Source organism: Prionailurus bengalensis, chromosome B2, assembly GCF_016509475.1.
Source record: "Prionailurus bengalensis isolate Pbe53 chromosome B2, Fcat_Pben_1.1_paternal_pri, whole genome shotgun sequence".
NCBI classification, from domain to species: Eukaryota; Metazoa; Chordata; class Mammalia; order Carnivora; family Felidae; genus Prionailurus; species Prionailurus bengalensis.
Genome location: NC_057349.1, coordinates 90515202 through 90542549, shown reverse-complemented (window position 1 = coordinate 90542549; position 27348 = coordinate 90515202). Strand labels below are relative to the sequence as shown.

Here is a 27348-nt window from a genome sequence, read left to right as displayed (position 1 = left end):
TGAGACCTGTTAATACAATAGTAGAGCTCTCCTATAAATTTGAAACATTTTATAAGGGAAATATTTTTTTTTTCACTGAACATTCTGTATATAGATTTGGATTATTAAAGACCAATTGTTGTTATTAAGAAAAGGTAGAATATATGACTAGCATTTTCCATAAAATCTCCATTAAAATTTAAACAACCAGATTATTTTTTAGAATTTCAAAAGTAGTAACTTTTTTCATGGAGGAGTTAGAATCTTGATCATAATAACAGGAAAAACTTATTTTCATCAGAATATAAAATACTTAAAATACCTTCAGTGACTTTTAAAAAATATTTAATATTTTCTATGTCAGTATTTTATGATGTCTTATATTTCTGTCTTTGGATGAGGGTAATTTGAGCAAGTTAGTAACTTTCCCCATTAATTTTAAATTTTAAATTTTCAGTAATATAAGATACATTTTTAAACCACACTGTCGTATGTGGATGAATTTTACGGGGTTTACCTTTATTTGAAAATGATGTTACTATTTTCATGAGATCTTTTTACCCTCCCCTCTGCTTTCAGGCAGTGTATATTGCACCCTTAAAAGCTCTTGTACGTGAAAGAATGGATGATTGGAAAGTTAGAATAGAAGAAAAACTTGGTAAAAAGTAAGTTCTTGCTTTATCAGAAGATGTGTTTTAAGTAACCTAAAAGGATGAACAAATAAAAGATTTTCACAAAGTGTTGAATGCTTTTACAGTGATTTTCATAGTCTTTTATTTAAGGGTATTGTAATTACTGTTAAAATGTTATCACTATTCCCATTGTTTTAGTATCGAAAAATGAAAGTCCTTTAATTATTTAATATGAATACTTGACAAAATAATTCTCTCAAAATTTTTAAATTCTAAAACTAAAGAAAAATAAGTTTTATCTCTTTATTTTCCTTTCATATCATTCACAGTAAGTCCCAGAAATCACACTGAGGGCATTTTGCTTATAAATAATCTACCAAAAAATAGAAATTCGTTAAAGAACATGACTTTTTAAAGAATATTTTAGTATTGCACAAGTTTATTCATTGTGGTATTGTTTTTACTAGCAAGGTGGCAGGTAACCTGAGTGTCCAATAGAACATGACTAAATAAATTATAGTACATTTACACAATGCAAAATATTGTATCATTCTATTAAGAATGAACTTTTTATATACTGAAGGAGTGATCTCCAGAGATATTATAGAAAATGTTTTTAAGTAAAGTATCCTATCTTTTACTTTTTTAAAAAATGGTAAAGAATATATGTTGTTGCTTTAGAATAAGGACCAGGTGATTGGAAGATAGACATACTACAGAGACTGCTCACCACACATTCTTTGAACCACGTGAATATATTACATATTCAAAATAATAAAATACAAAAATAAAAAATGAATAAAAATAAGCAAAAGCTTTGGGAACACTGTACTTGGGGGAACTAGTCTTACCCTTTTTTGTTTTTTTAGAATTAAGTTAGATATAAAAACTATTTAGTGATTACCTAAAATTTAGAATTGGCCTTCAGATTTCCCTCTTTCTCACTATAAAACTGAGGTCTTCTTAGAATGAGGCAGCACATATTTTCCCCAGCATATCTTATTTATGTCCTAGTATGTTTGGATTTACCTATAGTATCTATAGAAAGTTTTAGTCTAAAAAAAGAAATGAAGCTTACACGTAATTATGTTCTTAGTGAATGCCTCTTTATGTCTTAATAAATTAACACTTTCCCTCATTAGAAAGGTGTTTATTCCAACATATGGAGAAGGAAGTATGAGTTCAGCTCTATAAAAACACATAGAGCAGAGACTTTGTAAACATCATCATAGCAAAGTTTGACACCTTTGCATATCTGCATGAAAGTTAGATTATCAGTGATTTCAATTGATATGTTTTGTTACAATTCTTAAGAAACATATTTTGGACTCAGAAAATTTCAGAAATCAAGGGGAGATAAAGTAGTATTAAGCATTATAAAATTTTATTCTGAAGGATAAATTCTTACCTTTCCAAGGGCATGTGCTTTCTGAGAAAAAGATCATTTTCTTCCTTTCCAGAGTTATTGAACTAACCGGGGATGTGACTCCTGATATGAAATCCATTGCTAAGGCTGACCTTATCGTCACTACACCAGAGAAGTGGGATGGAGTCAGTAGAAGCTGGCAAAATAGGAACTATGTGAAGCAAGTCACTATTCTCATCATAGATGAGATCCATCTGCTTGGTAGGTACCACTGTATCTGATGCCTGTTTACACATTTTGACTCTCATACTTGCAGCAGCCAGCATCGGACTTGTTAAATGATTGACATGTATTATTCCTATTTCCTAGGGGAGGAAAGAGGCCCTGTTCTAGAAGTCATTGTATCTCGAACAAATTTCATCTCATCACACACAGAAAAGCCTGTTAGAATAGTTGGACTATCTACTGCATTAGCTAATGCCAGAGACCTTGCCGATTGGCTCAACATTCATCAGGTATATGGAAGATTGATAAATAGGCATTTAATAGTGTGGCTTAGGTGGCCATATTAATGAGACACTGTTACATACACTTAAATAGGAAAACAGAAAATGATTTCTTTCTCGTTTTTACTCTAGATGGGCTTGTTCAATTTCCGACCATCAGTACGTCCAGTTCCACTGGAAGTTCACATTCAAGGCTTCCCAGGTCAACATTACTGTCCTCGTATGGCTAGTATGAATAAGCCTACATTTCAAGGTAAGCTTCAGATCCTTGGAGTAATTTGTATGGTAGCATTAAATGCATTCGAGATAATTTGGGTTTCTTTGAAATGGCGGTACTGTTCCAACTTCCACAAATGTGTAAAACAATTTACCTCAGCTGTTAAGGAAAGAAAATGTGTGTTGAATTAACTATTGAAAATTGGAGAGATTTTGTAGATGATACTGTGTTGGTAGTAGAAAAATGTATTCTTAAAAAGTAAATCATTCTTAATCTATTAAGTTATTTTCTTATGGTAGTAGCTTGCACAAATGATAAATAGGAACTATAAGTGTAAAAAAAAATCACATAATCTTAATTTTTACCAGAAATCCTAAAACTTACAAATTTCAATACTTTTTTTTTTTTTTTACAGTGTTCTGCTTCATTTTCTGGTTTTCCTTTTCTAACAGATTAGGCAAGCAGGAAAGATTTAAGAATAACACTCCTATTTTATTGAAACATGTTTTGTTTAGGCTGCATAAGGAATATTTATTATATCAATTAAAAATAACCTCCAAAATAAATTCTCTAGTGTGAACTGCTGTTGATTGTGAGGTGACAGTTGTGAGGTGACTTTTTAGCTGCTGTAATTAGCCTGATGACAGAAGCAAAGTATTGATTGTGAACTAGAGACCAATCTTGGCAGTTCAGATTATTTACACCTCCACAGAAGCATTGTACAAAATCACTAATGAACAATAAATCTGCCGTGAGCTGTTCAGCCACACCTGTTCTTGCAGCAGCAAAAATCCATTAAATGTTAAGGTTTAAAAAAAGAGACAGATTCATTCATGATTATATGTACAAATGATACCAATATCGTACTAATATGTGTATTTTAAACATTGTATTTCTAATACGATTTATCAAGGCACTACCATTTATATTCTGTAATCTGATAAACTGTGAGTGAGAAATAAGATAGTTTATTTTTCACGGTATGTATTGTGATTGCTTGTATTTATGTAAGGAATGGCCAATTGCATACCAATGGTTGAAAGGAAGCATTTGTGTTATATAAATCAATAGTAAATAACTGAAATACTTACACTTCTCTAGATATGATATCAATACAGAAGCTGTCCTTATAAACTGTTTATTATACCTGTAGTGTATCACTGTATTTCTTTGAGTTTAGAAATAGGATTTTATAGCTTTATTTTCTTACTCTTCGAGTATAAATATAGTGAAGTTCATGTCAACATTTTCATTATAATCCTTGTTAAGAAACAAGCCTATAGAAAGAAATTCTGCAGCTCACATTTCAAACAAGAAATTACAGAAGGTTGAATTTTTTTATGTAAAACTGTTAAATATCTCTGTGTTAAGAGATCTTTGTACACATAAGTGTTAATTTCATATGTGCCATCCTATCAGTATTTCGGAGCCAATGTAAAGAAGCCCTGTTTCCAGTTAGGTCAGATGATTTATGTGGCTCTTTAGATAATTTTTTTTCTTTCAGTCAAATTACTCATGTTTCAAACTATTCATTGCATCTTCTGTGTGTCTACCTTCCATGTGAATCTCTGTCACTCAGACAGAGATTCAGACATGATATTCTCTTCAGCTCTCTTCTACATTCTCTTATCTTTCCATTTGAAACCTTACACATCTGTTTTAGAGAAAAGTAAAACCTTCATTCGACATATCTCTGACTAGTTTATTGATATAAAATCTTTTTTTTAAATATTATAATGCTTTTATTTATATTTGAGGTAGAGAGAGAGAGAGCGAGAGAGAGAGCGAGCACATGAGTGGAGGAGGGGCAGAGAGACAGAGACAGAATCTGAAGCAGGCTCCAGGCTCTGAGCTGTCAGCACAGAGCATGATGCGGGGCTGGAACTCACGAGCAGTGAGATCATGACCTGAGCTGAAGTCGGATGCTTAACCCACTAAGCCACCCAGGTGCCCCACAAACTCTCTCTTAGTTATTCCATTCACTAGTAATGACAAAAATTAAAGGAAATTTTGGAGCTTTTCTTAGAGAGTTTTCATCACTAGGTAGGACCTAACTCTCTCCCCCAACCCTAGGACCAGTTAACTCTATAATATCGTTGCTTAGGTGAGCAGAAACACAACTCAGAAAACTCAACCTTAGATTTAGTATTCATATACAGCTTTTACTGAAGAGTCTCAGCTTTTGTGTTACCTTCCTCAGCAACTCAGAGTAGAACTGGGAGCTGACACAGTTCAGCTTCCCCTGTCCAGGCAATATGCTGTCGTAGGTAGGTTCAGCTACCTTTCCTTTCCTGTCATTTCTCCAATATGTTGTCAGATCCAAGTAGTACCACAGATAATACTGAATTTCATGACTAAATTAAGAATTTATTTAAATCAATGATACTAGCTTTCATGTATCATCCATTTCATATCCTAATGACATTCATATTTGGTTGTAAGTAGCTTGCTTACTCTTATTGTCCACATTTTCCACAACTTTTCAATAGCAATTAGAAGCCATTCTCCAGCGAAACCTGTTTTGATATTTGTCTCATCAAGACGTCAAACTCGTCTTACTGCTTTGGAATTGATAGCTTTTCTGGCTACTGAAGAAGATCCAAAGCAGTGGTTGAATATGGATGAAAGAGAGGTAAGCAATATATTTTATTTCTACTTCTTATACATGTCAAATTAGTTTGTATTATAATTAATGAAAATTACGTATTTAATGATGTGTAGTTTTACTCTATACTAAAAGTATAGTATAACATTACAGAAATTTGGGAAAAAATATAGGAAATGCATAATACTGCCACCTTAACACCTTTAATATTTTTATGTATTTTCTTCCAATATTTTCCTGCTAAATAAGTATTTTTATTCCATATTTACTTCCATATGTTTTCCCTTCAACATCATCAGCTATGTATATTATAATACGCATATTTGTCTTTCTATTGGAGTGTTCACTGCCCTCATGCAACTTATAATCAATTTTGCAAAATTAACTTCTTATAAAATGTGTAATATGACCATTTTCAAAAATTTAGAAAACACTAAATGTATAAAAATTAAAAACCTGTTGTTATCCTGTAGCCAAGTAGTGAAATTTGAAGCAATTAAAATTTTTTATGTCTATACAATTCTATTATGTGGCCATTCCATTGTATTTTTCCTCTATCATTAGATAATCATGCACCTTTATTATTATAGGTTGGTTTTTATTTAGACTTGTTTCCTCAGTGTAGAGTTCTAACTTAAAATGCAATGGGTCAAATAATGTGTATATTTTTGTAGCTTTTCATATACACTGCTAATTATTTTCCAAAACGCACATCCCAGTTAATGTCCCCACCATTGGTATGTGTATTGTCAGTAGTGTATGAGAGTAACAGTTTTACTACATCCTCATATGGTGTAATTTGTTGATATATTATAGATAAAACATTCATTATTATTTTAATGTACACCTTGATTTTTGTCTGATTGACTTTCTTTTCTCTGATTTGTTTGCTATTGGTTGTCTCTTTTTTGTGTCTTCATTCCTTTGAGGTTTTATCTTTTGCAGTACAGCATTTTCTTAAAGATTTGTATGAGAGCCTTACCAAATTAAAACATGCACTCCTGAAACTTAGTATGATACCACTTTTTTCCGTATATATTTATGACTACATACATAGACACACATATTAATCTTTCATCTGCTTTTATTAGTTAATTTCGCTGATTCCTTGGATGTCTTTTTGTCTTAGTAGCTTTTTACAAGTTGTTTTTGCATTTTATGTGGTACAGTCAGTTAATATGGTTCTTTGTGATTCCTTCCACTACATCTAAATGTAGATATTCCTGTTTCTCTCCATGGATTTATATATAGTGATTTTCCTTTTTTGTGCTTTCCTAGTTTTTAAAAACTATTTTTTCTAGTTGGAATTATGATGAAAAACAGATAAAATCAGTAATAAAATTGTTGCATTTTCTGCCTCTTCCCACCATATCACCCCTTTATGATCTCATGCAGCCTGAAGAACAGTCAAAACAGTGTTTCTAACCCACCAGTGTCCAGTCTCAGCAGCTGGCATATGTTCCCTTCTACTTCTCATGACTCATCTAGGATTAGTGGACCTGGTAGATGATACTGTATATATATATATTATAGTCATGTATTAACTAATAATTTGAAATGCCTGCAGGTGACCTTATTCACTGATAAGTAGCAGACCCCAGTATTAGCTTCATGTAAAAGGTATCACATGAATCCTTTAAGTAGAGTAACAGCTACCCTTTTATCTCTCAAGTTTCATCATTACTTCCTTAACGTTAGTTCCTTAATGTTACTTGTGTGTATATATGAAATGTTTAAGATACATAACTTAAGATAAAAATAATTTTGTCAAAAGATTTCCTCTCCTGTGTTATTCACTTAGTATGTCCAAATAGTCACTTTGTTGTGTCTAAATGGTATCTTGAACTTAGGATGCAAATGGTGAAAAGTAGATGTAGGGAATATTGATGGTTCATATGCAGCATCTGTCCGGGCTCAATCTTTTTTCTCTTGGGTCTTATTCTTAAAGTGTTCCAAATGGAGACTTTTCTTTGAAGTCAAGGTACAAAGTACATACCTATTGAACACATTTTGGGACGTTTGCTCAAAGTGTATTTGTGTGTGTGTGTGTGTGTGTGTGTGTGTGTGTGTGTGCATGTGTTATAAAAGGCTGTGTGTTTAGAACGTATGTGACTCATACTAACCTCAAATGTGAACCTCATGTGCTCTTCCAAACTAGAGTGCACTTACTATTTGTTTTTTATTTTAACGTGTGAGACCTAAGCAACTGGATAGCTCAGCCATTGTGTAGAATTACTTCTCTGTTTTGTTTTTTTTTCTAACAGCACAAAAATTTATCACCAAGGTTAATTAGAAACCATAGAACTTGTTTGCATGGTTTCTGCTATTTTGCAGATTTTCACTGCTAAAATAAGACAGCTAGAAATTATACCATTCTTTGGCATTATATCTCACCAAGCACACTACAATAATAGGACCGTCCAGGCTTTGTTTTAGTCTTTCTTCTAAAAGCCATCACCTTTAAAATCAAGATTTCAAAGAGTTTGCAACTGATTGATATGCAGATTCAATCTGATTATACCAAAAACCTATAAGGTAGGTGTTTCAGTTGTTGAATTCCTAATTACCTTAAAATAGGAGGACTTTTTAACACCGTAATCTTTATGAGAGTTACTTGCCATAATATCCTGGACTAGAAGCTTAGTGACAATTCCTGTTGCTGCTTATTGTACAGTTTCAGATTGGTGTTCTGTGGCAGGACCAGGTAGGTTAGGTCAGCAAAGTCAAAAAAAAAAAAAAAATCCATCTATCTTCTTCACCCAATAAATTATCAAAGTAAAGTATTGGGAAGCAGAAATACTCCTTCAAGTGTGTCGTTGATGTAAAATCATACTGCAGCATAAGGAAACCCCCAAAGTAATGCCCTTTCAAAGTTCTCATCAGGAAGATTTTTCTGTGGTGATTTCAGAAGTATGTGGGCATATGCTACCATGTCCCTTGGAATCTCAGTTTGATGACCACCACTTCCACCATTAACCTCAGATGATTGTTGGGCTTACATCATTCTGTCAACTTTCAAGTCCAAGACAGAAACATTGGAATACCTGAGCTTCGGCCTCAAGCATGCAGCAGGAATGAGAATATCTTCCCTTCTTTGGCCTTTATGCAGGGGGGGAGATATTCAAATGCTGGCTGGCTGTCAGTAGTCTTTTATAGTCCTTTACCTGCCCAAACTCATCAAACACCATTCTCTTCATACCTACACTTTAAAAAAAAAATAAAAGGGGCGCCTGGGTGGCGCAGTCGGTTAAGCGTCCGACTTCAGCCAGGTCATGATCTCGCGGTCTGGGAGTTCGAGCCCCGCGTCAGGCTCTGGGCTGATGGCTCAGAGCCTGGAGCCTGTTTCCGATTCTGTGTCTCCCTCCCTCTCTGCCTCTCCCCCATTCATGCTCTGTCTCTCTCTGTCCCAAAAATAAATAAACGTTGAAAAAAAAATTTTTTTAATAAATAAATAAATAAATAAATAAAAAATTTTCCTTCTAACAGCTAACCCAATTCTCCCTCATATAACTCATCTTTCCCCAAGGCAGACAACTGAAAATTTCCTCATGACTCTATCGGTCCTAGATTTCTTGGTTATATCCAGTCACTCTCTGGTTCTTTTACAATCTCATCTCAATATTCTCTAGCCAGCGGACTAAATTATAAAGTTACCTACAACCCATACATGCTATATTCAAAAGTGGAGGGTAGAGAGGAAAGAGAAATGAAATTGGTTAAAATAATGTAAAATATGTTAATTAAAATATATGAGATAGCAAAGGTGGAGGCCACAGCATTTATTCCTGCAACACAGGACCAAACATATTTGATTGGGGAGCCAAACAGACATTTGTGATTTATTTTCTCTACCATCCATCACCTATATACTTCTTCAACCAGCCCCTGAGCTAATTAAGCTTTTTTTTGTCCAGTGGAGTAACCAAAACCCACCTTCCTGAAACACTGAAAATTGGATTTTTATATATGCTTACTATATAAGGCTTTAAAAGTTTTTGATTAATTTTTCAAGTGGATAGTGTAATGTGAGAAGATTTCTCTAGGGTCCATCCAAATTTTTCCCTCTCCTTATTGCTTAGCAGCAGCCCAATTTCTTTATCAGGATTGGTCACCTAAACTACACTATGACCACATTTTGATTGTTCACCCCATAGAATGAGAGATGTGGCTATTTTAGCTTCTAAGTAAATTGTTACATCCCTTGGATATTAAGCCTCCAAACTAGCCAAGCTAGAATTATAGGGAAGGGAAACAAAAATTCTCCAAGTGGTTTATTAGCTGCTGACTGCAAAAGACATTTGGACATTGACTGCTTGGTTCCTGGAACTATATATTCTGGCAATGAGAGAAATAGTATTTAATGATTACTAGTTCAAAGCATACACCTCATTTTATAAGATAGCACTCCAACCTTCACAAAGCAGTGTCTCTCAGCTGCCATTCTGGGTGATTAATCTATAAAGCCATCTCTTTCTGGGTGATGAGGGATGCAGTAAGACCAGTGAATCCCATGGCATCCACTGTATTAATCTTTGTCTATAAAGTGAGTTCCTTCGTCAGAAACATTATCATATGAGATACTAGATGATGTGTAAAGTGTTCAGTAATCCTACTGTTGAGGCTATTGGCAGCACTCGGTAGGCTGGAACAGAATCCATTCTAGACATCATCCCAAATAGGTGCCCCTCTGTGACAGAGTTCAATATAATCTCCTTACTGCCAGATAGCTATCTGGTCCCCTGGTCAGGGTACTTTATAATGGGCCTACGGATGTTTGCATTGGTGGCATAATGGCACAGAGCAGTGGCAGTAGCTGGGTCCACCTGTGGAGATGGAAGTCCATGTTTAGCCCATGTGTAGTTTTCATCTCTTCCACCATGGCACCACTTAGTACATGAACCCATTGCACACAACACTGGGATCTGTGCACAAAACACCTGATATCCTTAGAAGTGGTCATTTTGCCCACTTGACTATTAATAGCATTATCTACACTTCTGTTAACTTTTTGGTAAACATCTTCATGGAATATAGGTAGTCTGTTCTGGGACCATTCTAAAATTTCTTCCATGTAAAACTTGTGCCTTTCTTGCCACCTGTCCTCCAATAGTGCTCTTGCTGTGCTTCTGACCCTTTGACTAATACAGTAGCTACAGATCAAAGCATGGATCATAATTCACATCATCTCTTCTTTGCAGTAAATTGACAGAGAAAATACTTGACACTTAGCTGTTTTTAGGGTCATCCCCAAAAGGAGCTATATAATACCATATCACAGTACTTCAGATGGTGGCGCTATCTTATGCAAAGTCTTTTGTCATTTGTATATATATGTATTTTTTCCCCTCAGTCAGCTTGACATGAGAAATACTCCAGGGAGCTTTGGTGGGTTGAAGTTAGGGATAGCACAGAAGGAAGAGGCATACACATGGAGTGTTCATGAACTACCTTTCATGATATTCTTCCATCTGATCCTTTTATTTCTACCAGTGATGGACTGCTACCAGGCACACCAACATGTATAGCTAGAGAGATCAGATGGCATTAGTTCATGATCAGTAACTTCAGTTTCAAGATTACCTAGTATCACATAGTTAAGCATTTTTTCTCTCCCACATCAAAAATACCCATAAGAGTATTCCTCTAACTTAAGTCAGTAGGCAGCTCTTACCAGAATTTGTAAAGTGATCATTTATGTAACATATTTATTGAATATCCACAACTTACCAAGCACTAGGTTAGCCAACTGATCCCAATTCTCGAGGAGCTCAACTAGATAGAAATTTTTAAATATATATATGATAAACCAAATAATGTTATAAAAATTGCTATAAAATGAGAAATGAAATATGATAAGGGGAGGTGGGGCTTCTTTAAAAAGAATGGTCAGAGAAGACTTCTTTAAGGAGATAACATTTAAGCTGAGACCCAAAGCATAAGAACAAGTTAGCTACACTAAGAGAGAAGATAATAGCATTTCAGGTAAAGGGAACAGGATGTTAAGGAAGTGAGATCTACGTTAAAAAAAAAAAATTAAAAAAAAAAAAAACAAAACAATTTATCGCGGTCCGTGAGTTCGAGCCCCGCGTCGGGCTCTGGGCTGGTTGCTCAGAGCCTGGAGCCTGCTTCCGATTCTGTGTCTCCCTCTCTCTCTGCCCCTCCCCCGTTCATGCTCTGTCTCTCTCTGTCTCAAAAATAAATAAAACGTTAAAAAAAAAATTTAAAAAAAAAAAAAAAAGGAAGTGAGATCAGCTCAGCTGGAACAGAATAAGCTAGGAAGAGAGTAGTATAAGTTAAGTTTCAGAAATAGGCAAAAGCCAGCTCATGTAAGACCTTAGACCCATGCGTACAGAGTTTGGATTTTGATTTTAAACAGTATGGGAAAGTAGTCATTTATTCATTGATTAAAGAAATGTCTCTTGACCTCCCTCTGTGTATTGGGTAAATGTTCTACCCTTATGGAATTAACATTCTTGTGGAGATGATAGATAGATAATAAGCAAATATGTCAAAACGTGATAATTCCTATGGAAAAATAAATAAGCAGGGTCTAAAGGGAATAGGGAGTGCTAAGGGTGGTAGTAGAATGTTTTACATTGATATAAGTAAAGAACACCTCTGTGGTGAGGGTATTTTTGAATAGAAAACTAAAGGAAGCAAGGAAATAAACCAAGCAGATATCTAAGGGAGGGGTGTTCAAGGCATTACAATATTTTAAGCTAGGAAGATAACATACTCCAATTTCATTTTAAGATCACTTTTGCTGCTTAGTGGAAAATGGATTGAAGTGGAAGTTAAACATGGAATTAATGATGGTGGTGACCTAGTTCAGTAGGACTTGCTGATAGTGAAAAATGGAGGTTGAGAAAATGAAAAGAATCAAGAATGGCTCCCCAGTTAGTAACTCTAAACAAAAAAGTTAATATTTTGGATGTTAATTTGTATTTCTAAAATTTTCAAGGCAATTAGATATAGGAAGTCTGTATAACCCACAGAGGATGTGAAATGAACATGTGACTTGGGAACGTTAGCATAGAAGCAGCCTTTACACCCAGGTAAGCACATGAGACCCTGATATAGAGTGTGCAGGACCAGAGGGCAGGCTTGGAGTGACTCACAGTAGAGCTTGGGTAGAAAATGAAGAGCTGGCAAAGGGCACTGAGAAGGTGATGCCAGTAAGGAAAGTCCCATAGCACTGTGTGTGGTTGAGAGGGTTGTGTGAAGGAAGGAGGGCTTAACTACTTTAAATGTTAATGGGAGTTGAGTGAGATAAGAGCAGAGAAAGACCTATGGGATTTAGCACTCAGACATCCTGGATGAAAGTGGCAAGCAGCAACTCTGACAACTGAAAATCATCATGAATTCAGACTTGGTGGAGTTTCTACTAATGACATTTTATTTTAGTTCTTCAGATTCATTTGGCTTTTCATTCAACATAGATACTGACTTCTTCCTATAGGTAAGAAGTTAGTACCAGGCTTTGAAGATGGACTTCGAGATTGTTAAAAATCAGAGATTAAATTGAGTTTAATATAAGAGTGACCACATTTTCAACTGGAAAATCTGTTTTATTATCAAACCAAAATAGATTGAGTTTCTGATACAAAAGTCCCACCCCAAGTGCTTTCTATTTTGATCAGGCTTCAGGCCTCTTAGTGACTGACCAGTAGAGAAATTACTAGGCTAAGAATATTACGTATCAAGACAGACATTATCCACAGATTTGTTGAGCATTGGACATCTTAATTTAGTTGGTCCTCATGGAATAGTTGTGTAATTAAGAGCAGCTACAAGATATGAAGCTGTTTATATTTTGCCATAGTTGATATCATGCATGTCTTATTGAAGAAAGAGGCAAAGATCTTATGCTTAGTAATAGCTGATATGCTTATAGTGTACTTTATAGTTCATTAGAAGCTTATATTACATAGTTTAACCATGAATTCAGGAAGAGTTGTTCTTGTTATCCCAGTTTTATAGATATAAAAACTGAAACTTGGAAGAATTAAGTAATTTGCCTGATAGCATAAAATAAATGGGACTCAGAAACTCAAAATCAGGACAGCTAACTCAGAGCCGTGTTTTTTTCACTCTGCCATACAGTAACTGAAATCCTTGACAATGTACTGACTAGAGAAGATGGAAAAGTCACAGTGTCCATATGTGATTTGAGGGGATGGAAACAAACAGTAAAGTCAGTAGCTACAATATCAAACACAGGCAACCAACAAGAGCTGTGCTATTCTCAATCATGAGTGCTGGTATTTTAGTTTATAAAGGAAGATACTTTTCAATATTCTTAATTTTTAGGCACAGAAGTGGAAATACTCAAATACTAAAGAAGAAGAAATAGTTTGCTAATTGGGGCTCTTGTAAGTATCAGTCGGTTAAGCATCCAACTCTAGATTTGGCTCAGGTCATGATCTCACAGTTCTGCATCAGGCTCCATACTGACAGCATGGAGCATACTTGGGATTCTCTCTCTGTCTTGCCCTCTCTCTGCCCCACCCCACCTCATGCTCTTTCTCTCTCAAAATAAATAAATAAACTTTTTAAAAAATAGGTTTGCTAATCATCTGCATAGTTCCCCAGTTGTGTGAGTCTAGTATATGATTCATTATTTCAAATCTTACCTGTTTTTTGCCCACAGTCTAAAATGGTGAGGGCCAGCCGTAAGCCAAATGAATGATTTCATTATTTTAAGTAGTTATTTTAAGTAAATCACATTCATGTGGTAATTAGAATGTGACATTGTGGTTGAGAGCATGGACTGGAGCCAGGCCTCCTAGGTTTAATACTGACTGCCTATTACAAGCCATATGACCTTGGTGGGTATTCAACCTCTGAGCCTTACCCCTTCATCTATAAAAGGATAATAATAATCCTATCCTTACAAGATTGTTGTTAAGGATTAAATGCATTACTTTATTTGATGTACTTAGAACAGGCCTGGAACAGAGGTAAATGTTCAATAAGTGTTAACTGTTATTGCTGTTATAGTACAGCAGCATTGAATACCTTACGTATAGACAGGTTCTTTTTGCTGAAATCTTTATGGTAAAATTTGCTATTATTTTTATAATATCTTGCTTATGTTCCTTCACAAATTTAATTCATATTAATACAGCATTTGTTCATTTAAAATTATACTGCCTTAGCAAATTAATTTTGTAAGGTCCCTTTCATCAGCTTTATCTGCATTTTAAAAGCTTTTTTCATGTGGAATTTAAGAACCAAAACAGATAAACATAGGGAAAGGGAAGCAAAAATAAGATAAAAACAGGGAGGGAGACAGACCATAAAGAGACTCTTAAATACAGAGAACAAACTGAGGGTTGCTGGTGGCGTATTGGATGGGGGGGATGGGCTAAATGGGTGGCAAGCATTAAGGAGGGTACATACATACATAACAGACATAAATAAAAGCTTTTCAATATATGGAAATGTTCTCCAAACATGTCAGAATCTGAACTCTCCAAAAATGGAAGTAAGCATAAAATGTATATTCCAGAATAAATATGAAGTGCTGACACTTGGATTTCTTACCAATAGCATAGTGAATTAAGTTAAAAACATCAATAAGCAAAAAATCTTTAATATTTCACCTTATGACCCAGTTTTGATATTGCTATTGTTAAGAATTAGGGCAAGCTAAGAAGCAAACATTGAAAAATGGCATGGTGTTTACTTAGCAGACATAGCAAAGCTTTACATGTTATTCTTTAGATTTCATTTATATATTTAATTCACAAGTAATCATGTGTTTAATCACATATATAGATATATTTACATATTAACAGTATGGTGAATCATTTTGAGGTGTCGTTTTGGGCTTTAGAGAGGATAGCAAGGAATATGAAGAGAGTATTGGCAAAGACTGGAAGTTTACTATCTTTAATATTGTTTTTAAATTTCTTTTCCCTTAGTATATTGGCAGAATGTTCTAAAGTGTTTCTTTCATTTTAACTTTTTCACCTTCAGTCTGTGGGGTTTATCATACAGAAATGCATTTTAAGAAATTAACACTTGGTAATTATAAGGAAATGTTTTAACTTTAACATCTGTACCAGATGTGATATATTTAATTATCTTTATTCTTTTAAAAAAAAAGTCTTCGTAACTTTCATTATTCTTCTTTATGCTGCATCTTTTATTGAGCATTTTAGACAATTGATAAGCATTATTCAGTGGCATATGGTCTGAGTCTGACGTGCTTTGAAAAGAGTACAGAGTTTTCTGATAATGAGGATTCTGTGAAAATGGGAAAACCAGCACAACAGATATGCTTTGAGAAAGTATGGGTTTTTAGCATCTTGAAACAATATATCACACTCAAAGGGACAGAATTGGGCTGTACAATCTGTTAGCTCATTCTTGTCCAATCTGGTCTCCTCCTTTCTTTTGGAGCCAGGATTGTCATCAACTCACTGAATTATATTCTGACTGGAATGTATTTCAGGAACGGAGTAATGTATCTACTTAAATGGAATCCTATATTTCTACAAAAGCTTTTTGAGTATAATAAATTTAAAATATAAAAAAAAATTCTATTAAGTTAGAGTAATTGGTTCAACAGTTTACATATGTGCCTCCTCCCCCATCACCCTAAAAAAAAAAAAAAGACCACTACTTAGAGGATACAGATCGATCCATTTTTCTTTTATTTATAATATTGAATTGTTTTTTTTTTGGTTTAACTGTCAGGTAGTCAGACATATTTCAAAGACTGTTGGAAAGATGCCTATACATTACAACAAATGCTGGTTGAATAGAAATGAACTGTGGAATTAAAACTTCCCCGATCAGTGTTTTATTATCATGATTATTTTTAAAGTTCTATAGCAGCCTTTCTTAATTAAACCTTAATGACTTAAGACATCCATTGCTTGTAATAAGTGAACTTTTCTCCTAACCATCTAGAATGATACTATCTATCTTTGGAAAAATTAAAAAGATGGCAACTCAAATATTTTTTGTGGGGTTTAATTCTCCCGTGGAATCAGTGTTGAGAGAGTCTACTCTGTAGTATTCAAGATCACTGGGTCTTTAACTTGAAATACACAGGATTGTGTAAATGAATTGAGTGTTACATTAGAGCTATTATTACTTTATGTAAAGGATTAAATGTGATAATCTTTGTAAAGTGTCAAGCACATTGCCTGACACATAAGTACTCAACAAATAATATGTATTACCATGTTTTAAGCTTTCATTATCCTAAGTTTCTCAAAAATTTTGTTTATATTATATTGTGAGCAAGATGAAACATTTCAATGGTATAATTTAATCAACAATTTGTATTTTCAAATTTAAACAGGCTGTCCTGGGTAGTATCTTACGCATAATGATTAAGTAACGTTACTATAAATTTTCCTTTTTTTATGATGTTCAAATAATTCAGAATTCATCCACAGTAACTATGTAATAAATGAAGTTGTTTTTTGTAATTTTCCTCCTGAGGATTTTAGGTCTTTGCCAGTTCAGATAGGCAAATAGTTCTGTTTAATGCATTGATTTATGTGAAAGTGGGGGCAGGGGGAATGAGAACCTTCCCTGATGTGAAAGGACAGGATATTAATGCCTCACCAAACCTCCTGCCATAGGATTCTTTAGCTTTCCTGAGGTACATGGTATATTTTGGGGGGTATGATTGGCATTGCCATGGAACACTATTAATTATACAAGTTATAAAATTATACTGTTACTAAGTTATGAAATTGAAAAAATAATCCCTGAAATTAATTGTCAGAGCAAGAATATCAGTGAATTAATTCTTGATAATGTAAATTGAAGATATTTATGCAGTGAACTATTGAACAAAAAAAAATGGATAATAGTCTGTCACTTGAGAATGGCTAACATATAATTTATGAGACAAGACAAGCACCTTTCTTTATAGCATGCATTTGTAGTCATCTTCCTTATCCTTTGTTAATTTGAAAGGGAAAGTGGATGTTAATGTTAACATTAATTAATGTTAATACATTTCCATATTCTTGCTTAACAGTTTATGAAGTAAATATTCAAGAATATCAGGTGACCATACTGTGTTTATGAAACAGAATGAACTCTTTATATATTGCATTCAGTTCAGGAAAGTTGATAAATAACATGATGTGTATGTCATTAAACTGTTACTTTGTGTCTATGCAGTGCCTTTTATACATTAAGATCTATTATAAAGACAAACTTCATCTTCCTGTTTTTTGAATTATTAGTGTAAAACAATTTACTCCCACATAAAAAAGCTTGGAAAATTTTTTCTGACCATTGAAAATAAGATGAGCAAGAATGAAGGATGTTGACGTGCTTCATGTATGAATGTCTCCACTAAACTGTAGCAACCAGCTGAAGTTTCTCTAGATAGAGATTTTGTGAGCTGCTTATTGGTTTATTCACATCCAGGAGAGTGAATGTGTTGCATGTATACTTGTGTATGTTAGAAGTGATTAATAGTAGAAGGGAAAAAAAAAAAAAGAAATGAGATCTGAAGACAGTGTTGGTTATTTGTACTATCTCAGTCTTCAAGCATATAAAAATCATACATATACCCATTTCCAAGTTTATCCTCCACTGTTGTTCACTGTGAAAATGTGGTAGTGAAGCTACAGATACAACTAAAATATGTCATTCTTTTAATTGCTCATACATTCTCAAACCACTTGATCTCTGCATTACTCCCCTCATGGAGTTGTCCCAAAAGAAGTTCACCACACTGCATATTGTGTCATCCTCTGCTTTAAGGACCAGTATAAAGGTCTATCATTAGGCAAAAAGAGATTGAGTTTTCTGTTTAGTTCCTTTCAGAGAATAAGTTTCATAAGAAGATAAGATTTGCTTCTGTTGCCATAAAATCTGTGTTGCGTTAAGTATTTTCCATGTGGAATGGAAAGTGATAGAATATTCAGAAATTATATAAGATATAAGTTTCAGAAACTCTTTAGACATATGAAAACTTAGCTAAACCATGCCTGTAAATGAAATAACTTTACTTAATAAATAACTTAATAATAGCTCTAATACATAAAGAGCCATTACAAACCACTAAGGAAAAAAGCTGTCATATCCACTTAAAAAATGAAAAGATAGTTTACCAAAAAATGCTAGTAAATATAAAAAGTATTTAACTGTACCGTTGATTAAAGAAATGAGAAGTAGACAAAAATATACCAGTTTGATTTTTTTTTATTTTTTTAAATGTTTATTTTTGAGAGAGTGAGAGAGACAGAGCATGAACAGGGGAGGAGCAGAGAGAGAGAGAGAGGCAGACACAGAATCTGAAGCAGCTTCAGGCTCTGAGCTGTCAGCACCGAGCCCGACATGGGGCTTGAACTCGCAAACTGTGAAATCATGACCTCAGCCAAAGTCGGGCACCCAACCAACTGAGCCACCCAGGTGCCCCACCGGTTTGATTTTTTAAATAAGGAAGCTGAGGCTCACAAAGGTTATATGACTTGTCCTGGGTCATTAAGTTCAGTGAGAAAGGCTAAATTTGAATGATTCCTGTCTGGTGGGATTATGACTGATTTTTCTCCATTAATTTTTTTGTCCATATTTTCTAAATTTTTAGTACTGAGCCCAGAAGATGGAAGGTTTTTCTCTTATAAGAGATGAACAAGACCCTGAAATATTCTAGTTAACATTACATCCTTTTTATTTTTTTTTTTATTTTTTTTTTCAACGTTTATTTATTTTTGGGACAGAGAGAGACAGAGCATGAACGGGGGAGGGGCAGAGAGAGAGGGAGACACAGAATCGGAAACAGGCTCCAGGCTCCGAGCCATCAGCCCAGAGCCTGACGCGGGGCTCGAACTCACGGACCGCAAGATCGTGACCTGGCTGAAGTCGGACGCTTAACCGACTGCGCCACCCAGGCGCCCCTACATCCTTTTTAATAGTTGTTACTCATTAAGGGGATATTGCATTTATCCACAGATTTTGTTTTCCTTGATGCATGAGGAAAAGATGGATAACATTTAAATTTTAACTCATTTAGGATATACATTCTCAATAACTAGATTTTCTTTTTAATTAACTTCACTTGTAACTGTAGATGAGGCCTATATTTTTGTTTATATAGTATAAGAATCAAAACACAAAATTAGTCAAATATAATCTTGGTATGGAAATTGTAAAGCTAATGAACCTATACCTCGTAATTGTGCTCTTATTTGCAGATGGAGAACATCATTGGAACGCTAAGAGATTCCAACCTGAAGCTGACACTTGCTTTCGGAATAGGAATGCATCATGCTGGATTACATGAGAGGGACCGAAAAACAGTAGAGGAGCTATTTGTAAACTGTAAAGTTCAGGTATTTTATTTTTCATAAACAGACATTTAAATATAACTTACACATTATTTTTTAGTTAAATATATTTTATTTTCTAGGTTCTTATTGCTACAAGTACATTAGCCTGGGGTGTAAACTTTCCAGCTCACTTAGTAATTATTAAGGGAACAGAATATTATGATGGAAAAACAAGGCGCTATGTGGATTTTCCCATTACAGGTAATTTTTTTTTTAATTTACAGATACATTAAGCTTCTATTTTAACCTTAATAATCTGAATTTGCATGAATTGAATTGTAGAGAATTGACCACATTTGAACGTATGTTGAGTAAGATTGTAAAGTTTTATTTCCAGTGAGATGCAAATGCTATTCAAAGTATTGAGCTGTTTCATTTACTTACCTAAAGTGTTAATAAGCATCAAAAGCATAACTAATGGTTTCAAATTCACAAATAGATAACAATTACTGATTAGTAGCTATTATGACTTAATAAATTACAGTTAAACATTATACTGTTTAATTTTAAATCTGTTTCACTAGAAATACTTCTGTGGGGCTTCTAGAATCAAAAGACTTGTTGCTATGATTTCTGCATGCTGCGATTTGTGATTCGTGCATATTTTAAAACTTGATAAAAGCATTGTCACTGAATTCTGAAGAGGGAAATATCTGTGTGTATTTCCACTCAATGATTACATGTAAAAACTATTATTTCTAAATCATTTCTTACCTCAGAGATTCCTGCACTATTAAAAAAAAAAAAAAAGAACATTTGTACCGTAAGTGGGAAGAGGGTGAGGCCTAAATGACCCAGGGGGTCCATTCATGGGGGAAAATAATCAAATGAATCTGCTGAAGAGATTTACCCATATATGTTTTGCTTTTTCTTGTTTAATTAAAATAGTAATAACTCTTAAACAGCATTTTAAAGTATTTAGCTAAAGGAAACTTTTATCTTTCTTACTTATAAAATTGTAAGAGAGACCCTTTTTGGTGATCCAATTTTCTGTCTTAATGCATTAATTATTTTATTCTTATAGAACTCAACAGGCTTCACAGATAATATGCACACTCTTAAAATATTCTGTATCCTTTGTTATTTTGTCATGTTGTCGAAACATGCTATAATCACTAAATATACCTTGTGCTAGCTGCCACATTATTGAATACCTCTTGTTCTTTTCTTTATAGATGTACTCCAGATGATGGGGCGTGCTGGAAGGCCTCAGTTTGATGACCAAGGCAAAGCTGTAATTCTGGTTCATGACATAAAGAAAGACTTTTACAAAAAATTTCTTTATGAACCTTTCCCAGTAGAGTCAAGGTAAATTTTGTTGTAAATTAATTTAAATGGATTCATGTCATAGCAGTTAATATTTGTGTCATGATATTTATAAAAATCAGCAAAAATTCTAGTTCAATAGAATTATTTGAAATGAAACTGAATACAATTATCACTGTAAGATAGAATTCAATTACAATTTCATTTTTAAAAAAAACTTTTAAAAGAAGCAGTGTTAGTACTGCTTCAATGAATCACATTGATTCTAGAGCCGGACAACCTGGGTTCATATCTGAGCTCCACTACTTACCTCTTTGATCTAGCAAGTCATTTGATTCCTCAGTGCCTTGATGCACCTATCTGTAAAATGGAGATGCTAGCAACACTGGCTATCTCAGAGGTTAGTTGTAATGATCGAATGTTAGTGCTTGTAGCAGGGTCTATCCCATAGTAAGCATTTAATAATAAAGTTCTCGTTTTATGTGTGTTTTTCCTCTCTAGGTGATAAAGAAATATCCAAAATAGAGGGACTTGTAATGAATAATTTGGACTATTAGCTTATTTCAGAATTATCACATAATTCTTTGTAGCACAGTAACTACCCCTTTGATAAAGGCTTCTGTCATTTTCTCAGCTGAAAATAGCCTTTCTCCCTCAGGTTTATGTATTTTTTACTTGCAACATTTATTACTAGTTCTCTTTTATCAGTCTTTTTAAATATACTGTATTCTAACTGCAAAGGACAACACATGTTTCTCATTGATAGTGTAAAGAGTTATTGGAATTTTTATTCTAAGTGCTAATGTTCATTTTTTTTATTTAGAAAATATAAAAACGTGGATACAGTTAACATTGTGATAAGAGAAAATTTATGGCTCTGTATATAATATATATTATATAAAAATATATATAATAAGATATATATTTTTTAAAAGAAATTATGAATAATGATCAAAATATCCATCCAAAAATTCGGGAAAAAATTAACAAATTAAACTCAAAGAAAGAAGATAAGAGCAAGAATCAAAGAACTGAAACCAAATATACATTAGAAAAAAATCAACAAAGCCAAAAGTTGTTTCTTTGAAAAGAAGAATGCAATTGATAAACCTTTAACTCTGATCAAAAGAGAAAGAGAGAGAGAGAGAGAAAGAATGAACAAAATAATATTAGTAATGAAAAGATATTACAGGCATTTAAAAATATTATGAAACATTATGCAAATAAAAATTTAGATAAAATGATAAAATTCATTTAAAAACGTATGAAACTGACACAAAAAGAAATAGAAAATCTAGTCTCTCATTCTATCAAAGTGATTGAATCTGAAATTTAAAATCTTTCCACAAAGAAACCTTCTGACTCAGACGCTTTACTAGTGAATTCTTCATAACATTAAGGACAAAATAACATCAATCTTACATGAACTCTTCCTAATACTAGAAAAGATAAGACCTACTTGCCAACTTATTTTGTAAGATCAGAATAACCTTGATACCAAAACCTGATAAGAAATTTACCAAAAAAGGATGTTAACAAACCTGTGCCTCTCATAAATATAGATGTCTAAACAACATCAGTAAATTTAATTTTGTGTAAATTATTTTATAAATGTGAAGTTGACTTATTTGAAAATAAATTACTATTATTTACCACATTAGCAGGAAAAAAATGAGAAAAATCATATGATTATTTCATAGATGTAAAAAAAAAAAGCATTTGAAAAAATTCCACCCCCATTCATAATAAAATCTCTTAGCAAACAGTAATATAAAGAAATGTCCTTAATCTGATAAAGAGTCAATTTACTGCAAGCATCATAGTCAATAATGAAATATTGAAAGCTTTCCCTTTGAGATAGGGAATGATACAAGAGTAGTTTTCTCACCACGTCCAGTAAGCATTGTGTTTGAAGCCCAAGCCACTGCAATAAGGTAAGGATCAGAATGAGAGTCATAATATCCTTTGAGCCAAGGTAGTGACTAAACAGCACAAAAGGAGGGCTTCTGGGGAAATGGTGATGCTTGATCTTGGTGTTGGTTACACAGGTGTGTTCACATTATGAAAATTACTTGAGTACATGTATGATTTATGTAATTTTCTGTATGTACATTCAGTAATCATTAACTAAAAATTTTAATTTTGTACTTCGATATAACTATTATTAATACTTACCTATCACAAGAGTATTTCATAGTTTTTATGATAACTTCTCTATTAATGGGCCTTTCAAGAGTTTCCTATTTCTTCTTACATATAATATTGCAGCAAAGTAATTTGCTTTCCCATTCTTGTCTGTAAATGTTTCTCTAGCAAGTAATAATGAAAAGTGAAATTGCTGGGTCACAGTGATTATTCAAATAGATATTGGCAAGTTGCCCTCTCAATTGAGTATACAGATTTATACTCTGCCGCTGATGAGTTAAGAGTAATATAGAAACTCATTTTTTTTAATCTTTCAGTTTATTGCTATTTCTCATGTCCTTAAAACATCCTTTGCAAAAACTATTTTTAATACCTGCATATTGTTCCATGTATCATAATTTATTTAGTCTTTTCTGTTGTTGGACACTGCTTCCCTTTTTTAGTATTTTACATAAGAAACTAAAATGAACATTATGTTATGCCAGTCTTTCAACACATCTGATCATGTTAGTATACTCTATAACACCAGTACAATTGTGTTTCATATGACGAGGAACTTAACACTCACTGAGTAAATGAAAGGAATATCATTACTCATAACTGTCACCCCTATCTTGCCAACTCTCCTTTCATCTGCCTCAGTATTATTTCATACTTACACCCATACCCTATAAGTACATTCTTCCCTACTCTCCAAGTTACATCTGCTGTTGCCCACTCTACCTTTCTCCTCTTGGCTCTTATCTTTCCTAAAATTTACTAGCACCCTTCCGTCAGTCTGCTATGTGAGATAAAGTGTGTTTCATTTAACCTAACCTTCATGTATGTTTCCCATATCTTGTTCACTGTATAGCTTATTAGGAGTGCTCTCTGACCATTTAAATGCAGAGATTGCTGGTGGTACAATTACATCTAAGCAAGATGCAATGGATTATATCACTTGGACTTACTTTTTCCGACGTCTTATCATGAACCCCAGGTAAGTGTAGGGCAACTATTTATCTTTCTGGTTTGCGCCAAAAGAAAATTATTTTTGAAAGTAACAATCCCTAAATTTCAGTACATAACAAAAAAGTCAGAACTTTGGACATTCTAGATATATGAATTTGCCCAGAGAATCACATGATGTCTCTAGTATGATCACAATATATTATAATATATTTGAAAATGAATAATTGTATGCACTTATTACTTAGCTGCTTTTAATTAACTTAGGATATCCTTGAGGAGTTTGCTCTGTAGTTAGGGAGACAGGACATCTGAAATCATTAAGAAATGATTAAATGATTAAGCTAGATGGTAGTTACTGACTTAGGTGCAATTGGAATTCAGAGAAGAATGAGGCTGATGCAGTTGTAGAAGGAAGAATTTGTAAGGCATTTGTAATGATTGATAAGAACTCTGCAAGAGGAAATAAAAGTGGGGGGGTTGTTGTGGAATGTTTTTTACTTTCAGACAGTATAGGTTAGATCTTCATTCAGCACTTATTTGTCAAATGTTATATTAGATATTGAGGATAAAAATTAGTGTACATTATCCTCCATCTTCAACAGCTAATCTTTTTTTTTTGAGAGAGAGAGAGAACACAACGTGGGGGGGGGGGGCAGAGGGAGAGAGAGAATCCCAAGCAGGCTCCATGCCCGGCGCAGAGCCCCAACACTGGGCTCAATTTCATGACTGTGAGATCATGACCTGAGGCAAAATCAAGAGTTAGATGCCTAGACTGAGCTACCCCAGGTGCCCAGGCAGATCTTTAAATGTGGGGGAAAGACATATAAATGATTTCAATGTAAATCATAAGTTCTGTAATAGAATTGTATTTAAGCCCATGAGAGCAAAAAATCCAGAGAGATGATACTTCAACCAAATTTTGAATCTGAAATGGGAATAGAAAAGGTCAGAGGCACAAAAATACTATATGGGCATAGGCTCTCATGGCTGATACGGCATTTGTAGAGTGCCAAGAAGTTTGATGTAGCCAGAGCTTAAGAATATGGAGACCAAAAGATTGTCTTGACCAGAAAGTGGGCCAAGCACCAGAGAGTAAATGGCCTGTATGTCATAATAAGGTGTTTGCATTTAGCCTATTGGCTAGGGTGAGAGGTGTTTTTTTTTTTTTATGTTTATTTATTTTTGAGAGATAGAAATAGAGCATGAGCAGGGGAGGGGCAGAGAGAGTGGGAGACACAGAATCTGAAGCAGGCTCTGGGCTCTGAGCTGTCAGCACAGAGCCCAATGCAGGGCTCAAACTCATGAACCATTGAGATCATGACCTGAGCCAAAGTCGGACACTTAACCAACTGAGCCACTCAGGCACCCCACCTGTGGTGAACTGTTAAACACAGTTTAACATCCCCAAATTAGGTTCAGTTTTTTGTTTTTTTCAATACTTATGAAACTATGGTAGGGAATGGGCTGGAATGAAGAGACAATCAGAGCAGGAAGACCAGTTAGGGAGCTGTTTAAGCTGTGAATAAGACCTTAACAGTTGCAGAAGGAATGGAAGGAGGGCCAAAGATGGGGACATTCCTGATACGAATAAGAGGAAATATCAAAGCATTGTAGGGTCTTGAACAGAGAGATCATGATGAAATATTATTACTAAATCTTACCTGTTGGTACCTTGAGAAATTTGTTTTTTGTTTCAGCCATTTCCACTCACACAGATAGGAGTTTGAGAATATGGTGGCATTTTTCTGTTTCCTCAACTGTTAGGGACTCTGGATGAGATACAAAATATCATTTGGGACATGATTGCAAGATTAACGAGGTAATCGCTACCTCGTAAAGCACTGCAGCTTTACGGTAGCTATTAGATCACAGGATTAGAATTGTAGAAGGGTATACTGGGATGCACTTTATATGCACTCTGGTCCTACTTTCTTGCTTGATATTAAAGAAGGGGACTTTGGAAACTTGAAGTGACTTGCTCTGGATCCCAGAACTACTTTGTCAGAAAGCTAGAACTTAACATAAGTTTTGTGACTCCACTCTACTTTTTAGAGGGATGAGTGAGATAGCAGTGAGAATAGAGGACCTACCTAGAGGAAACTGGAATAGGCATCATTCCTTGTTGCTCTCATTACAAACTACCTTCTATTTAATATTAATGTGGTAAGAAAAATCCACATGCAACCATAATAAACAGTATTAATTAGGGACAGAACAAGAAGCTTGGGAGAGGTTAGCACAGTGGACAAAGACGAAATCTTGAGGGAATATACTTTTGTTATAACTTAAAGAAATTATATTGAGCCTCTGAGCCCAGGGACTTCTTAGGTGTTGACAGTTAGGATATCTCCTGCTCATATGATTATAGTCCATGTAAATAGTGAGTATTCCATAGTTCACAGTGCCTGACCTACTTTACCTGACAGCCATCTTTGCTAGAGGGAAATTCTGGGACTGGGAGTCAAAAGATGTATCATCTTGACATATTGGCTTAGGGCACTTGGTTGTTGTGGCAGCTGTTTTTCCTGCCCCTTTGATGCCCCCAAGAAGAGCTGGGTATCCCCTCCTACACCACCAACACCATGAAAGGAGACATTAATCCATACCACCTCTAGGTAAGAAGTTCCTCTCACTTTCATACTTTTGTTGTCACTCATCTCCCTGTCTGCAGTACGCTCTCTAGCCCTTATAGCTATCTAACAGTCTTAAAAGATCTAACAGTCTTAAAAGTTGATGCATGTATTGATAAATGCACTTAAATTAATTTTCAGGAGGTGGTGGTTTATACACTCTTGACTATCCATATCAAAGTGGCTAGTTCTTTTAGTAGTCACCTGAACATATTTTGAGATACCTGGCTAGGTTAAGACTAAAGCTATCATTATTATGTTGAAGTAGAAACCTGTGCCCAAGCTGTTGCTGTGTGAATTAATCAGTCCAAAACTGATACAGCAATAAATTTTTTTGAAGGCTTATGATGATATTTTTCACTAAAATATAACAAGCAATCCTAAAATTTACATGGAACCACAAAAGACCTCCAATACCAAAAGCAAACTTGAGAAAGAACAAAGCTGAAGGCATCACAATTTTTGATTTCAAACTATATTACAAAGTTGTAGTAATCAAAACAGTATGACATTGGTATAAAAACAGACACACAGATCAGTGATACGATCTGAGCCCAATAATATGGTCAATTAATTTACTACACAGATCAGTGATACAGAACACAGAAGCCAATAATATGGTCAATTAATTTACTACAAAGGAGCTAAGAGTATGTGATGGAGAGAGAATAATCTCTTTAATAAATGATACTGGGAATGCTGGATATTCACATGCAAAATGAAACTGAACCCATATATT

The 27348-nt window shown here is 34.3% G+C and overlaps 1 protein-coding gene across 3 annotated transcripts in view; it reads left to right on the top strand.

The window, feature by feature from the left end:
- The window catches only part of ASCC3 (activating signal cointegrator 1 complex subunit 3), a 368562-nt gene that overhangs the window by 247981 nt on the left and 93233 nt on the right, over positions 1-27348 (top strand). For all 3 annotated transcript variants that reach the window (XM_043592007.1, XM_043592009.1, XM_043592010.1), the window contains exons 26-34: positions 559-644; positions 2072-2238; positions 2347-2492; positions 2616-2736; positions 5190-5332; positions 19483-19620; positions 19698-19818; positions 20793-20925; positions 23882-24007. In XM_043592007.1, coding sequence (XP_043447942.1) covers positions 559-644; positions 2072-2238; positions 2347-2492; positions 2616-2736; positions 5190-5332; positions 19483-19620; positions 19698-19818; positions 20793-20925; positions 23882-24007 — 1181 coding nt within the window. The remainder of the gene's footprint in view (positions 1-558; positions 645-2071; positions 2239-2346; positions 2493-2615; positions 2737-5189; positions 5333-19482; positions 19621-19697; positions 19819-20792; positions 20926-23881; positions 24008-27348) is intronic.